At 44.3% G+C, this 17,712-nt stretch overlaps 1 protein-coding gene across 1 annotated transcript in view; it reads right to left on the bottom strand.

Annotated features, from left to right (window-relative positions):
• mark4b (MAP/microtubule affinity-regulating kinase 4b) overlaps positions 1–17,712 on the bottom strand; it is a gene marked incomplete at its 3' end in the record, with an annotated part of 49,414 nt that overhangs the window by 8,642 nt on the left and 23,060 nt on the right. The window contains 11 exon segments of the mRNA XM_080007375.1: positions 3,329–3,432; positions 4,391–4,611; positions 5,190–5,370; positions 7,069–7,178; positions 7,417–7,516; positions 7,767–7,886; positions 8,568–8,804; positions 8,901–8,957; positions 9,196–9,266; positions 10,165–10,230; positions 10,349–10,397. Coding sequence (XP_079863501.1) covers positions 3,329–3,432; positions 4,391–4,611; positions 5,190–5,370; positions 7,069–7,178; positions 7,417–7,516; positions 7,767–7,886; positions 8,568–8,804; positions 8,901–8,957; positions 9,196–9,266; positions 10,165–10,230; positions 10,349–10,397 — 1,316 coding nt within the window.

The following is a 17,712-nucleotide window of genomic DNA, read 5'->3' as shown; positions in this document are numbered from 1 at the left end:
CTCTTTTTCCGTGTAAGTCAATGGGAACTGGGACCAAATCTCTGAGTTAATATGCAAAGACAACACACTTTTTTCACACTCAACTTTCAGGAACAATAATCTCCCTCACATTAGTATCACTCCCTGTGTTTTTTCTGTCATTGTCTTATAAAGATCACTTCTCTACTGCTCCATGTACTGTTGAAGTACACAGGAACACAAACAAACGCTGCTCGGAGGCTTCAAAATGCACGTATGCGAGTCAGTTATGCTGCGACGCCCGATGACAGCCAAGATCATTGTGGATAAGAACGTTTGCCAAAAGCAGTATATTATTAAATAAAGATGCAGTGGATCAGTGTGTGTACGTGAACATGTTGTGTACATGTGTGCCTTTCTGTGTGTGTGTGTGTGTGTGTGCTGGTCCCCTATGCACATCCCATCAGCCACTCTTGCGTGGCATCACATTGACAAGGCCTCTGGGCCGGCGGTAGGTTGCGCCGGTGGGCGCGGTGCCAGTTCCCTCTTCATCCCACTGCTGCTCCCTTCTGTCTCTCTCTCCCTTTCCATCCATGCGTCTTCTCCCCCTCCCTCCCAAATAACCCCCCTCCTCACACACTTCCTTGGTTTGCCTTGTGTCCCTCTCTCCTTGCCACTATATCAATTAAATTCATTTTCACAGCTTTGAATATAATGTTTACGCAATATAACACTGTGACATCAAGTGACAGGAACAATAATAGGAAAAGAAAACAATAAATAAACATCTCCCCAACAGGGTTCATTCTGGCATTACAAATTGAAATTCAAGGACTTCCAAGTACTTTTCGAAGCACTATTTTTTCATTTTTAAGGACAAATATAATCGATTTTCAATGTGATCTTTAATGATTAAAATAATTGTATAATCTGAATCTCATTATTTATTAGTTAGTTATTATCATTAGTATATCTACTGAATTATTAAGTCTATATATGTATATATTGATCACATTGTCATCTAATATTATGAGTGTCTATTTCCAAAAATGCTGGATTGGCATTATTTATGTTGGAATTTGAATAACAAAACCAGGGGGAATATCACAGGTTTTCAATTATATATTTTTCCAAGGACTTCTCTAGCACTTCAGCACAAAAGGGTCCAGCGCTTTAATTTCCGAAGATGAAATTCAAGCACTTCAAGCACCACCTGGTGAGTATCCTGCCCCAAAGCTTTTTCTATCCTGTCTTTCACGGGCATAAACTGGGCATGAAACGACCGTGAATGAAAACTTTACAGAGAGTAAAAAAATAAAAATAAAAAAAATCACGACAGAATGAGAAAACCGAAACGACAAACTAACTTCCAATCTCTAAAAAGGAGAAACCAAGCGCTTCCACTGGTCTTGAAAAATGAATTTCTCTAAAACAAAAATCAATCGGGTCAATATCATTTACCTTTATCACCTGCCCCGACTGGGTTAATGCATCGTTACATCCCAGCGATGCGTTCAGGCGTTCACAGATGCACAGAGAGATTTGGGCACTTTAGCCTTTCACCCGTTATATAAAAGCACAGCGAGAGGTGAACATCAGCATCGACAGATCGATTTGGTGGGGAGCAAAGACAATGTGCATGCAACAGGCAGAGAGAGAGAGAGAGAGAGACCGAAAGGGGGAGAGAGACAGAGCGAGACACAGAGAGAGAGGGAGACAGACAGAGAGGGAGAGGGAGAGAGAGAGAGACAGAGAGGGAGAGAGAGAGAGAGAGAGAGAGAGAGAGAGAGAGAGAGAGGATGACATATTGGAGCAGGACAAACGAATAACTTATTATCATCACCACATTACTATATGATTACACTAAGTCCTTGTTTTGGGGGAATTAGCAGCACTCGGCTGCATCTGCTCGTGGAAGCCCGGAGATTAACAGGATGGAAGTGAAGTTTGTCACATTGTGAGTTGGCTTGAGCGTCATTATCACCCTGGCCGCCCTCTCTTTCTCGCTCTCTCTAAGCCGGGGGCCGGAGGGGGGGGGGGGGGGGGGGGGGCATGAGCTGTGACTGACGAGAACGTTCCGAGAGCAAGTGCAGAGGGAAGGAAAAGTGAGGGAGCGAGAGAGAAGAGAGAGGACAGAGCAGATGAAACGGAGAAAGACGGACAGACGGACGAATAAAGAGCCGACGGAACAAGTGAAACAGATACAGGGAGTAACACGGACACAGAGGGAGAGAGTCGAGGAGGTGGAGAGAGAGGGGAAGAATGGCGTGAAAGGGGTGAAAGATGAGACAGGATAAACGGTGAAGAGAGGAGAGACAAAAAGCACGAGAGAGAGAGAGAGCGAGAGAGAGAGACAGAAAGGACAAAAAAGTGACAGACAGTCAGCGAGAGACAGACCCAGAAGGAGACGGAGCCCGCCGAGACCGACTAGCAGAGTGCCATCTGTCACAACAACCAACAGTGCACATGCATGCGCACGCACGCACACGCACACACACACACACACACACACACACACACACACACGCACACACACACGCACACACACACACCTAAAAGCTCTTTATCCGTCGCTGAAAAGAGAAAACGCTCCTAAGAAACACGCTTGTCCAAACTAGAGCTGCAACGATTAGTCGATTAGTTGCCAACTATTAAATTAATCGCCAACTATTTCCATAATCGATTCATCTGTTGAGTCATTTTTTTTCTTAAGAAATTTTCCAAATTCTCTGATTCCAGCTTCTTAAATGTGAATATTTTCTGGTTTCTTTAGTCCTGCATGAACAGTAAACTGAATATATTTGGGTTGTGGACAAAACAAGACATTTGAGATCTTGGGACCAACGTTTTCCAGCATTTTCTGGACATTTTATAGACAAAACAACTAACCGATTAATCTAGAAAATCATCGACGGATTAATCAATAATGAAAATAATCGTTAGTTGCAGCTCAAGCACCGATAAATCCAGTCGAGAGTGATTCTAAAACCCTCACCGTGCACTTTCTGGAGCTTGCATCTGACGAATAAATACATCCTGATATGACTTTGTAAAAGGAGGCGTGTTTCTGTGGTACAGTCTATCAGCTAAAAACACCTTTTTAAATTCAAAATGCCTGGGGAGTGGACCTCATAACATCTCTTTTCAGAGGGTTTTTTAAAAAGGGTTTTACCTCTAAACATTGAAATCTAAATCTTACCTAATCTCAGAAGGGCTCAGGGGTCATCACACACACACAAAAAAATAAAAAATTAATAAAAACAAGTACACACACGTTGCTTTCATTCATTCTTCTTGCAGTTAAATAAAAAAACCCTGCAACACATTCATAACCAAACACCCCCACCCCCACGCACAGCCACACCCTCACCTGTTTTCCTTCCCGTTCTGCAGCAGTGAGTGCCGGTCCGTGCTGGATCGGTCCGTGCACACGTACGTGTTCCGTCGGATCATGGCGCTGGCCGGGATGTTGTTCTGGAAAACAATGGAAAAAATGTTGATATGCACTGGATACGGTCATTCACTAAATAGTCAAATCAGAACCAAGAAAAACATATTTTACAAATGATTTACACTTTGTCCCTCCATCATTATAACACGGTTACACTTTGAGGGGTATTTTGGAACCTATGCGGTGGACCACCTTGAGTGCAGTGGGTGCTCAGCGTAGAGTCAGGGGACCCCCAGGGGTCCTTCGAGAGGTTCCAGGGGGTGCCCAGCAAAATGATTCATGACAAGACTAGAGTAACTAGAGTATGGACATTAAATAACAACTAACAATTAAAAACATCTGAGGCCTAACGCGTATTAAATTGAGGGTCCTTGATGTGAAAAAGGTTGAGAATCACCGGTACCCCTCCTCAGTTTTTCAAGTGAGACTTGGAATGCTGGATAACATGGCCGACGTCCTAGTGGGTGCACTACAAAGTGAATTGAGGAATGGATTTGGAACAAGGCTCCAGCTGACATCACTCTCACATGGTTAGTTACCGTGTAGCAGCGCTGCATAATTCATTCCGGGGTTTATTATCCGATACGTGCAACATATTAAACTGTCTCGCTATTTCACAATGTTTCACTTCTCTTCTGGATCTGCTCCGGCGTGTTATTTGTACATGTTTGTTACCCACAGCTACTCACACCACTGCCCCTTGTCTGTGGGTGCCAACGTCAGCCAAAAGGGCCAAAAGTAATCTCTTTGAGTAGCAGGATTACTGAACGTTGAGTCACGGTGGTTTGACTCATTGTCCCTGATGGCGAGGTAATGAGATTGGGCGCGACAGAAAGTTGAAGACATACTCTCGAAATAAGCTGCTTTGCGCATGCAAAGGTAACATTAACCACCCCGTGTCGTCTACAGAACTCGAGTTTAGCTGCGGCAATGTGAAATACTGCGCAAAAATTCTGCGGAATTCTCCTTTAATTCTCTCACCGTGGTGGAGCTGACTTCCTTCCTGCGGTCGGGGATCTCGGCCTTGTTGGGGTTGTGGGCGGAGCTGACCATGGGGCTAGAGGGGGGCGGGATGCTGCGCGAGCCGACGGCGTTGGTGCTCGCCTTGCGGATCGACAGGCGCTCCTCCTTCAGCCCCGCCCCCTCGCCCACACCGCTGGGACTCCGCTTGGACGCCGCCGACCCGGGCACCGCCGGACCGCCTCGGGAGGGGAAGAACAGAAGCCATTTTAATAAAAAAAAAACATGGGGGCCGATGGAGGAAAGGCGGTACAGTGGAGAGGAGTGGTCGAGTCTCATAGAAGCCGAGAGAGAGAGAGAGAGAGAGAGAGAGAGAGAGAGAGAGAGAGAGAGAGAGAGAGAGAGAGAGAGAGAGAGACATTAGTCAACAAACTCAATTCACCTTTATCTTTTATTGTTTTTCGCTTTTTTGTTTGTTTTAATTGCTTTGAGCAGTAATTCTGTGTAACTATGTCACATAACATCACATAGTTCTAGTTTATCCAGTTCTATTTTCAGACATTTGTACATGTACAAAATAAAGTACATGAGTACAATATTGGTATCAGTGCATCCCGAATCATTCTTAATTCATCATTCAATATATTATTTATTCCACTCTTTTTACTGGGTTTTTGGGTAAAAATATTGTAAAATACTATTTTGGTTCAATTCGATTATATTTTCCTTTATTATTTATATATTATGTTTACAGGCTATATGTGTTTACATGTTTAAACATATATGCAAATAAAAAAAAGAATAGAAATATGTGTCTCACAGAAGTCGGAGTGGCGTCTCTGGCGGTGGTAGGTGGAGGCGCTGCGCTGAGCCTTGTGGGCCGACGACGATCCAGAGGACGACGTGGAGGACGTGTGCTTGCTGGTCCCGTTGGCGACGGTGGACGGACGGACCCGAGCCAAACTGAGACTGCTGCCAGAGCGAGACTCCGTGCCCTCCGACTGATGGAGGGAGAACGGGGGAGGGAGGGAGAGAGGTTTAGACGTTATCGCTCTTTCTGGATGTTAGTATCATTTCATGTCACGATTTTGAATTAAATTATTCCTCTGAGAATAATGAAGGCAAAACAGACCAATAAAGCTTGATAAATCCAATTCAGAAAGAGAGAGAGAGAGAGACAAAAGTCAAAAGAAAGAAAAAAATAGAAAAAAAGATTTAAAAAAAGATCTCAGCCTCTGCAGCACATTAGTAAATCAAAGAAGGAAAGGAAGAACAAAAATTAAATCAATAGATGGATATAAGGGAGACGACGGAGGAGCGAGGGCGGAAGGACAGGCATAAAGAGAAGCATGGAGAAAGACCGAGTGAGTTGGAGAGACGGGGTGATGGAAAACAGGGGAGAAGGAAAGGGTGACGTGAAGAATAAAGAGAAACAGAAAGAGAGAGGAGGAATTGGAGAACTGACAAGAGGGACAGGGAGGGAGAGAGGGAGAGAGATGAATCGTTTTAGAGCTGTAGGACAGGGGGATGGATTAGGAAGCTTTTAGCATCTGCTCCATTTCAGAAGCCGTGGACAGTAAATTGACCCAGAAGATGCAGCGGTTCAGGTCAGCCGTGACTGAACAGAGTTCACTTTTATTCTATTAGATTCCGTGTGATGCACGCTGTGTTCCGCTTTGATCGTTATGGAGTATTTATTTTTTTAAATTGTTTTGGTTGCCCCATTTGACATCGTCTAACCTGGACATATTTGACCTGTACTATTTTTGGAAATGCGTAGCTCCCTGGCAACAGAATAATTCAATGTGATTAATGTCAAACAAATAAATCAAAAAAATAATATAAATAAATTAAAAAAAAAACAACAACAAAAAAAAACAACAAAAAACCCTCCCAAATGATTTATCTTTCTTCTTGGAGGTTTCCTCAGGTTGCCTGACTGAAGTCTTACAGTCAGTGGAACCGTTGCCTCCCTCGGTGTAAAGTTCCCTGGAAAAGACTGGAACTTGTTAGATCATTAAGCCCTTGAGCACGGAGACCCGACTTGTTCTCAAGACGCTAATCCACATCGCATTAAGATTCACTGACTGGAGCGCCAGATTGAAGATCACATTGCGGATTGGCGAATTAATGAGTCGGCGAGTGTGGACGTGTAGGCGTGTACACTAAAGGACTGTTGCTGGGATTTTCCGGTCCCAGACCAATTTTCAAGATCTTAAGTGAATAGTGAGAAAATCTTAAAACGTGCTCGTGTTTGTTGTTGTTTTGTTTTGATGTGGTGGATAGCTTATTTTGACATTATCTTCGTTCTTCAGTTTGGGCTCCTAAGGTGTGAGCTCGAACCCTTGTATGGGGGCTCCTCTGTGATCACACAGCCTTGCTTCATCCTGTAGTGTGTCCACGACTGGGATGGAAAGAAAAGCGCCGCCGTCTTTTGAAAGCCTTCGCTTGTTTACGACTTAACTTCAGAACAAAACGATATAATAAATCCAAGCAGCCACGAGTCGCAGTGTCAGGTTGTGTAGAGGCTGAAAGACAAGAACTTTCAGGCGTCTTCTCTTTACACAGATAATAAAAGGATTACGGAATGCGTCACCAAACTTCAACACGCAATAAACGGCTCCTGCAGTGATTGGGCGCCATAGAAATAAACCAGGCCTCTCCAAACCTCCACCACCAGGCCTGCGAACGTCCCGTACCTCCGACTTGCGTCCCAGCAGCAGGTAGGTGGCGGTCACCTCGTTGTACTTCTGCGTGGTCAGCGCGTCTTTGATCTCGTCCCGGGAGTAACCCATGCCGACCATCACGTCTGCAAGGCACGGAACAAGCATTGGAACGTCTCCGCGGTAAAGTCCAGACAACACCTTTGGGATCGTAACCCGTTTAAGGTTCCATCAAACCCTCCGACGGAATTAAGATTTGGGAACCAGAATCTGAAGGATTATCTATGGCCTGGACACAACAAACTAAGTGGTGGATACAAGTTAAAAAAACGGGGAGTTGGCGCTTTGCATTGTGGGTCTTGTATGTTCCTGCATGGCTCTCACCGATGCGGCTGACATCGTTGTAGTCCTCTTCGGGCTCGATGTGAGGCTTCAGCTCGTCCCCGTCGTGACCAACATTCATCCACTTGTCCTTCATTATTTGCTGAGGGGAGAAAGAGAGGGAGCAATGATGAAGGCTGCCATCGGTTTGGACAAATGTCTGGGTGAATTCTGGCAAAGAAAATAGGGAATGTGCAATATTCATTTTAAAGAGATTATGAGTTCCATGCTTGACTTGGTTGGTTAAGCACCTTGTTTAGTTAGAATAGTGCTATTAGAAATAAATCTACGACTGTAATTATCTTATGACTCCCCCTTCCCCTAATTGGGTCGGAGCAGTGTGTCCTCCTCACCTCTAGGGTGCAGCGTTTGGAGGGGTTCAGCACCAGGAAGCGTCGAAGGATTCCCTCGCAGTCCGTCGACATGTAGAAGGGAACGCGGTATTTCCCCCTTAAAACACGCTCCCTCAGCTCCTGATGTACAATGAAGAAATACACCATATGTCACCAAATTAGATGATAAAATATGATTACATTAAATTAATTATATTAATTGCTATGGGAAATCAGTTAGGAATTAAGATAACAAAGATATATGCATTTACCTCTAGATATAGACAAATACTGCATATAAACAAATAGATAGATACACACACAAAGATATCTCGACATACCCACATACTATATATATATATATATATATATATATATATATATATATATATATATATATATATATACACATACATACACACATACGTAAATAGTACACACGCATAAACAAACAATATAAAAATAATTAATAGAAATATGAAGCATGCACACACACACACACACACACACACACACACACACACACACACACACACACACACACACACACACACACACACACACACACACACACACACACACACACACACACACACTCTACACTTACAGTACATGCATACATAAGTACACATCTACAGACAGAGAAACATAGACCTATCCAAACCATACACACCCATGTATATTATACATTTATGTATTTTACACACACAAACGGCAAATAATCCTATTATACATACAAATGAAGCACACATCCATACACAAAATGTCTACGCACACACACTCTCCGCCCACCCCTCCACCCACTCGTCCCCATGCACCCACCTTGAGGTTCTGTCCGTCGAAGGGCAGCGAGCCGCTGACCAGCGTGTACAGGATGACCCCCAGGCTCCAGATGTCCACCTCGGGCCCGTCGTACTTCTTCCCCTGGAAGAGCTCGGGGGCTGCGTAGGGCGGGGAGCCGCAGAACGTGTCCAGCTTGCTGCCCATGGTGAACTCATTACTGAAGCCAAAGTCGGCGATCTTGATGTTGGAGTCGGCGTCCAGCAGGAGATTCTCAGCCTGAGGAGGTTAACACGTGAAATTAGACAGACAGACAGACAGACCAAGAGAGAGAGCGAGAGAGAGACAGACGGACAGATCTCAAAGAAGCATCACCTTCAAATCTCTGTGGACGATGTTCTTCTGATGACAGTAATGGACTGCTGACACAATCTGGAAAGAGAGAGAGAGAGAGAGAGAGAGAGAGGGAGAGAGAGAGAGAGAGAGAGACAGCAACAACAGGGATCAACAGACAATCAAACAAAAAAAAAAAAAACAAAAAAAAAAGACACAAAGTAAAATTACAAGATTTTACTCCAATACAAGAAGTTGCATTTCAAGATACGCAGACAGACATAGAGTACAGAGAGAGACGGACAGACGGACAGACAGGTAAGGTTCTGAAACGGACCTGTCTGAACTTGGCTCGGGCCTCCTTTTCCTTCATTCTGCCGTGACTCACGAGGTAGTCGAATACTTCCCCTGAAAAAAACAAATACTGTTGGAGACAAAACTTTCCCAGAAAAACTGAGTGTGTGTATGAGTGAATTAAAATATGTCACGATGGGTGTGTGCGTGGGTGTGTGTGCACCAATGATGGTTAGGGCATAAATGGCTTGGCTTTGGAGTTGTGTATTTAAAAGTGTGTGAAAAATAACGTGTGTGTAAAAGTGTCCCATATTGTGTGAGGAGTGTGTCTCTGCGTGGGTTTTGTGTCTGTTCACTGAGCTCCATCATCTCCTTATTAGGACTGAGACAGAGATCAGAGGTGGACTGGAGGAACACCAGACCAGGGGTGGAGAGGGGAGAAGTGTGGAAAAATAATGAAGTGGTAAAAATAGAAGGCAGAGGGGGGGAGGGAGGAGATGGGTTATTGTTGGGGAAGAAAGGCGATTACAACGAGGAAAAGTACTTTTCATTTTGAAGATTTTTGGGCAGAGGATAAAAATGGAGACGTTATCAGGCACCTCATTTTATAATCACAACGGGTGATTATACTGATATTCGTTTCGGATGGGAAAATTTTTTCTCCGTTGACAAATAATGCATTAAAATGTATATTCTAGTCAAGGGGTCCCCAAATGTTTTTGTCTCCATTACACATTCATCATAAGTGAGGTTGAAGTGAAGAATTTAATATATAAATAATGTGAAATAAATCATAATATAATAATTTTGCTGCTGACCCCCTGCAATTCCTTCAAGGACCCCTAGGGGGCTGTGGACCTCAGTTTGGGAACCCCTGATCTAGGCGTTCCTGCTAATGTCAGAAACTGTATCTTGGGAGGGAATAAGGGGTGAAGCGTCCAAATCGCTCAACAAATAAGATTGAGCTCGTCGGAGCGATGATGATGACAAAGAGCACAATGATGTCACTGACCTCCGCTGGCGTACTCCATGATCAGGTAGAGAGTCTTCTCCGTCTCAATCACCTCAAACAGCTGGACTGTAACACAGAGGCAGGGACGTGAGCATAGAGATGCGCGCACACGCACACACGCACACACACACACACACACACACACACACACACACACACACACACACACATTTGGGTGACTCACCGATGTTGGGATGGTTGAGGCCTTTCATGATGCGCACCTCTCGAAACAGCTGAGAAGATAAACACAAAGTATAATGAATGATACCTCAGTATTCTGAATGTAAGCTGTCAACAATTTCTCATGGATACAGTACAATGGTATAAAGCACATGAATGCAACATGGAACTCTGGAAATGTTTTCAAAAGATTTCATTAAAACAAAAACAAAATGTTGACATAAAAGAAAAAAAATCATGCTTAAAATCAATTTTCACGTAAAATATCAGAAAACAGTAATACAATTATCATGGTTAATTTATTTATATTTCAGGTCTTGAGGTATATTTAACATTTTGCTTTTAGAATGGACTGCATTTTTTGGATATAAACAGATATTAGATATACTGTAGGTTTTCCCGTGACAGATGTTTCCCTGTCTTCTGTAATGATTTGTCATCCATTTGTCATGTGACTTCATTCATTAAATCATGTGACGCCGATGATTCAGACTCCACCCTATTGCGCGCGCACGCACACGCACACGCACACACACACACACACACACACACACACACACACACACACACACACACACACACACACACACACACACACAGGGGAGGCCACCCAGGGGCATATGTGACCCGACAGTGGGCCTCCCTCCCCTGGGTAAAGCCTCTTCCACGAGTGCCCTCATCCATCACAGAGTCCCAGACCTCCATCTCATTAAGAACCTCACAGAGTGACGCACAGAAGCTCCGTCTAATTACAGCGGCATGTTTTTGGAAAGTCTACCTTAAACAAAAGGACGGCCGACACGTCGTCTGACACCACGCTTCGGACCGCTCCCAAAACCTCCATTGGAGACACTTTCAGGGCCTTTTAAAATGACAAACGCCTCAATAACTGCATTCATTCGGCGGAGCGTCGCAGGCAAAGCACCTCACTACAAGAAGATTCGTCAGTGGAACTGAGATCAGATTCAATTTGGAGTGGACGACATCACAACAGCACAGTCACCAAGGCAGATAAGGGTTTCTATTGTCACTGCGCTTTCTTTCTTTTCAGAGTACCAGAATGAACACAAGCGTAGAAAAATAAACCAGGCTTTTCCATTGTCTTTATTTAGTCGCGACGTCGGAGTGCTTCGTGGGACAGAAGCGCGACATGTTTGGTTGATCCATTATGTGGGTGACAGGGTGAGACATTCCATAGCGCGGAGAGAAGGAACGGTGGGGGAGAAATAAAAGCCAAGAGGGCAAGAAAGAGAGAAAGAAAGATTCAAAAAAGAAAGTCAACAGGAATATAACGACGCAAGAAAGACGTCAAGAGGGAAAGACAGTGGAACTGCTGTTGAAGATGGTATCCTTTCATCATACCGTCCTCCATCCCCCGTTCCGTCTTTCTATCTATCGACCCATTGAAGCTCTGTTTTCTTTTCTTTAGTTCTGTTTCCCTCTCTACGGCTCCGTCCCTCTCTGCTGCGAGGCCGCGCGGCGGTGGAAGAAAGCCTGAGTCAGCGGCCCGAGACGTCCGTCTGGCGAGGCTCAGGAGTGTTGATGTAAGGCAGGAAGGAAGTGTCCGGCGTGTCCCGAGCACAGCTACCAGGCTACGCCGCCAATGAGAGGCAGAGACTGGCTATTAAAGTGATTCATCTGTCTGTATTTCATCTGTACTTAACTTGCCAGAGGAACGGGCGCACACGCACACGCACACACACACACGCGCACACACACACACACACACACACACACACACACACACACACACACACTCTTCAGTCTTTTTTTTTATTCCCCCCCCATCATGAAAAGGGGTTCTTTTGAAGGGAAACTTTCACATTTTTTCGTTTTTTTTTTTCCCCCCACAAGAAAACAAATTGGGTCGTTTCGAGGCCACCCATAGTGCTTAGTGGCTCCAGAGAGCGAATGGTGTGTCTCATGTCTAATCCTGTTCATCGTGACTATGAACTCTCCCACGCTTTTGTTTTGTGGTTTAATGTCTTTGGTATGCCGTTGCATTGCACCTTGTACAACCATATATATTTGTCCTCTACCCCCCACCGTGGTTAAGGAGGCTACAACTACTGACACTGTATGATAATGGTAGATTATTGGTGAGTTATTGGCAGAGCCCAGCACGGTGACTGACCGTTGATTTGTTTATTTTAGCCTGAATGTTTGTGTCACTCTGCTGTTTTAACTGCTGCGTTCTACTGGTGATGAGCGTTGAGTTAACGAGGCATCAGCCTCTTCACAACAAGGAAACAGCCGCTCCAGTATGACATAACTAGCACACACACACAGCCGCCTGAGGCAGAGTGTGTGCATGTGTATGTTTAACAGAGCCAGTTTCCTGGTATTCACTGGCCTAGAGGAGAAAACTGTGTACACGCACAGCAAGGCAGGCAGGCAGGCAGGCAGGCAGGCAGGCAGGCAGGCACACACACACACACACACACACACACACACACACACACACACACACACACACACACACACACACACACACACACACACACACACACACACACACACACACACACACACACACACACACACACACACACACACACACCTCATTGAGTGATTTACAGCTCAAACAAGATGCTTCAGGAGTGATGTGTTTCTAACCAGTATTACAACAAAACAAGGTGTTTATTTTAATACAAGTTAATCACGCCCCATATTTTTGTGCCAATCATTAAAAAAAAGAAAAAAGAAGAAGAAGAAAACCCAGTTATTTTTCAACAAAGGAAAGAGAGTGGAGGCTCTGAACACAAAATAGCCCATTACGCAGAGATGTGTACGATTATCAGTGAATAAACAAACATTTTTACTCAAAATAGAAGGTAAAATGTTTTTGCTCGGTGCTCGGCCAAGTTATGCAGAAAACACCACCTCGACTGCTCTGATTTGAAAAGCTAAACACCAGGAGGATGAATGGGATGGATGGATACACGCGTAAGAAGGGAAAGATTTGTGTTGAAGAGGCCTCAAGGATGAAGGTTCCAGTCTGATGAGAAACAATATGTATTTGATACTTTACTTCAATATGAATAATGTGAGTAATATATATATATATATATATATGAATAAATATTGCAAAAAATAAATACTTGACAAATACATTCAAGAAAATTGGGTCAGTTTTATGGAAAGCAGCCTAAGTCAATATTCAAGATTCATATCATTCCACATCATTACTAAATCCCATCGACTTAATATCGATTTATAACCACACACACACACACACACACACACACACACACACACACACACACACACACACACACACACACACACACACACACACACACACACACACACACACACACACACACACACACACACACACCTCTCCAGGGAGTTTGTGTGTGTGTGTGTGCGCATGTGTGTGTGTGATTGAATTAATCCCATGGAGCATCAGCTGTTCACCTGAGCTTTAAGGAGAATAATCCAATAACAGCCCCCCTCCCCGCACACACACAAACACACACACACACACACACACCTACCCCCTACCGTTAAACTCATTCGCCTCCCCCACCCCTGTTGCTCTCCGTTCGAACAGTTCAAATCATGTTCCATCAGCTCCGACTCTTTCTTCACCTGTTCAGACATGTTGAGCCCCTTTAACCAGCACTTTCCAGATTACAAGGCTTTAAGTAACTGGAAAATTCACATCCTTTTTTTGACTATGTCCGAACCCGGATGTTTCATCCTCCCTCTTACTCCCGAAAGTCGAGTCAGAGCTGGTGTTCTGCTCTGCTGTGTTGTGGAGGAGTATTTAGACGCAGCAGCTCTCTGACTCCTGCTCTCTCTCTGTGTTTGACATGACCTGCCAGTCTGTCGACCTCTGACCCCTTAATCCTGCAGAGTGTCCCAGCTCCTCACAGGCACACGCCCACACACACACACACACTCGCACAAACACATACACACACACACACACACACACACACGCGCGCACACACAAACAAGCCCTTATTGACACTATTCCACCTGCACACAACGAATAACCAATTATGCAACAGCACAAAATGGAAAGACAAAAAATAACACAACTATATTTCATAGGCATTATAGGTATATACACATTTAAAATGTACAGTTTTAATTTAAAGTCACAATCTTTCACGGTGGAAAAATTAGCAACAAATAGCGCCCACTAAAGGAAGCAATAGATACTACACCAACAGATCTACATACTGCACAAACCCTGCTGCGCAACATGAAGAGCAACACGCTTCCCACATTGAGACAGCAGCCATGGACCAGACCCGAGAAGATGGAGGTCAGAGAGTCAGAGGGAAGAAAAGAAGGATCTCTATGTAGAGAAAAATGCCTCTTTCCCTCTCCCACATGCGAGTAGACCAGAGCTAGTGAATGAGCCTGTGTGTGTGTGTGTGTGTGTGTGTGTGTTTGTGTGTGTGACCCTGTTCGGCTTAATTGAAGGCCATCAGGGGCTGCGATAATAGCTGTAATAGAACTGTAAAACTTCATTACACAGCTACTGTGGAGGGATCCACATTTCCCACAGTGTTCGCTTGAGGATGTCTTTCAGGGTAAAATTAAGGATTTGTAAAATAACTACAAAAATGTAACCCAACTCAGACCTCAGACTAGAAGTGTGCGGTTGCGCAGGGTTTCTTTTCTGGCGTGTAGCGGTGTTGTGTTATAAAATAGTAGCTGTAACCCATTACGGATATAGAGAAACTATGGGAATTAGAACCCAAGAAAGTCACAAAAATGACAAAATGACTGATTGATGGTTTTCACTTTCACCTTAATTTTAATTTTCAGACCAAAAGGGGTCACAGTTGAATTCACTGTTGTTTAGTCCGACAGAAATGCATTTACTGCAGCATTTCACCTTTTAAAGTAAAATGTGTCGAATGTGGCCTCAGTCCAGCGGCAAAATTTCATCCAGTATTTATATTTTCCACGACCAATTTGCCGGCACCTCTGCCGGTAATCCAAAGCCTGTTCTGCTGCTAAACCCCTGTTGGTTTTTAATTTAGCTAAGCTCGGAACTGGCTGGCTGTGCGAGCGCTGCCCTCTACGGCTGAAATGAAACTCACTTCGCTTCCTGTCACACCTGCTTTTTCTGCGTCTGTTGGCCAGAGAAAGCAGATATCTGCCTGCTCGCCTGCACTGGGATTAGTTTGATTTCCCTGAGACTCATGGATGTAGAAAAGGCACCTGTGCATGTGTTTTTTTTTTGTTTTGTTTTTTTAATGGTTTATCCGAAGCTATTAGAACTATTTTTTGATAGGAAATCCCTTTAATACTCTATTATATAAAGTATATTCATTACTAATTATAATTTACAAAATAATGATCCGTAGTCTGTAATACATTACATTTCAGTAGTAACTGAACCCTGAACCCTGCTTTCTGTTAACACAACATAAAAATATACAACTCCTTGACTGATTTGAGTATTTGACTGAATTTTCAGTTTTTTTTCCCCAATACCTTGAATGACACTATCTATATGATTATATATATATTATTACAGAACTCAAAGTTAAGACATTGTTTTCAGCTTGATTACGTGGTTTACCTGCTTTTTTCCTACTTGTATGTCTCCTTGTTAATATGACATTGGGTGTGGGCGTGGTGGAGCGGGATGGCTCTATGCGAGAGGCAGTCAGGTCGGTCGACGAGCTCTCGCCGTGTCGGGCGACGTCACCGGCTCAAATGAAGCTGCATGGCCACGTGGGCTGGGGAGAGGCTTCTTAATGTGTGTTTTGTCTTTCAGGGAGGGAGGGGGAGAGCGAGAGCCGGAGAGAGCGCTCGGTGTCTGGCGCCGGAAACCCTCCCTCTCTTGTTTATCCAGGTCCGTGAGCTTTATTTCTATTATTGTTGTTGTTATTATTATTTCCGCACCTGAGCGTGATTAATGTTGAAACCTTTGAATGAATCCCGGCAGGCCGGCCAACTGTCTGACCCATCATTCCGATTAACCTGCGTAGCCAGCCGGCTGCAGCCATTTTTTTAATGGTGTTTTTTTTTTTTTTTTTTTTTCTCGTTTGTTCGTTCTTTTACAGCTGCTGCCGGTAAAACGTCTATTCTCAAAGGTCAGACCGGAAGTTCCGGCCCAAATGCCGAGTCCGTGTGCGTCTGTAATCACCTGACTTATGGTGAAACGGTGAAATAATCCCCTCAGCGCTACTGCTGACGATGGGGGAAAGAGGGAGCGTTATCTGTTTTACGACACCTTAAACGCTCGGCCTGTGAAACCGCAGCGCCCTGGATCTCTGACCCGCAGTGGAACATTAACCAGCGGGTTCGGCGGCGGCCAGGCGAGCCAGTGATGAAGCGGCAGCGAGGGAAGCTGGAGTCGGCTCCGTGGAATTAGAGGAATTAAAAACCAACAGTGTGGCTGTTTGTGACGGGAGAGAGGGAGGGGGAGAGAGAGAGAGAGAGAGAGAGATGGGAATGTATTGAGGGGGTACAAATGAAATGGATAGAGGGAGCGACAGGAAGAGGGGTAATGAGAGAAAAGAAGAGTAAACCAGACAGAAAGATAAAAGAACGACAGAGCGAGAGTGAGAGGGTGAACGAGAGAGAGAGAGAGAGAGAGAGAGAGAGGGGTGGGGGAACGAGGGAGCATGGGAGCGCAAGAGTGAGCAAGAGAAAGGGATAGATGAGAGACCGCGAGAGAGAGAAAAAAAAGAAAACGCAAGGATCAGAAGAAGAAAGAAGAACAGATGGATGAGAACGAGTAAATTATGAAAAAAAAAAAAAAAAAAAAAAAAAAGGAAAGTGGAGCCACAGAAACTTGCGAGAGAACCAAGGGGAAATAAAAAGATAATAGGATGTAGAAGGGAAGAAGGGATGAAGAGAGGGAGTGATAAAAGATGCACTAACAGGGGAGCAATAGATAGATAAAATAGAGATGGAGGGATAAAAATAGTGTATTTTATATTTGTGTGATATTTGCGCCAATTACACACACACACACACACACACACACACACACTAAAGAATACATCCTGACAGAATAAATACTCTTACTTTCCATAAACACACACAAACATCTGAAAAAACATTCACTCAAGAAATTCACAAACAGAGACAGACCTAAGGACACAACACAACACTCACTCACTATCTTGTCATTTTGAGGGTCTTTGCTCCGCTGCTGCCCCCCTACCCCCACCCCCCACAGACACACACACTCGGCTGTCCTTTTTGTTTGCCTGTCTGGAGTTCAGCTACTTGCTGAGAGGCGCACGCACAAACACGCACGCACGCAAACACACACAAATTTCTACATATCACACACATCTACATTTCTTGCCTTAACGTGGATTCAGGTACGACTGAAGGACCCTCAAACACATAAAAAAAGCCTCCATGTGCAGCGCTCTGATC

The sequence above is a fragment of the Zeus faber genome, assembly GCF_960531495.2.
Source record: "Zeus faber genome assembly, chromosome: 9".
NCBI lineage: Eukaryota > Metazoa > Chordata > Actinopteri > Zeiformes > Zeidae > Zeus > Zeus faber.
Note: the sequence above shows the minus strand (reverse complement) of the source record. Positions and strands in the feature narration are given on the sequence as shown.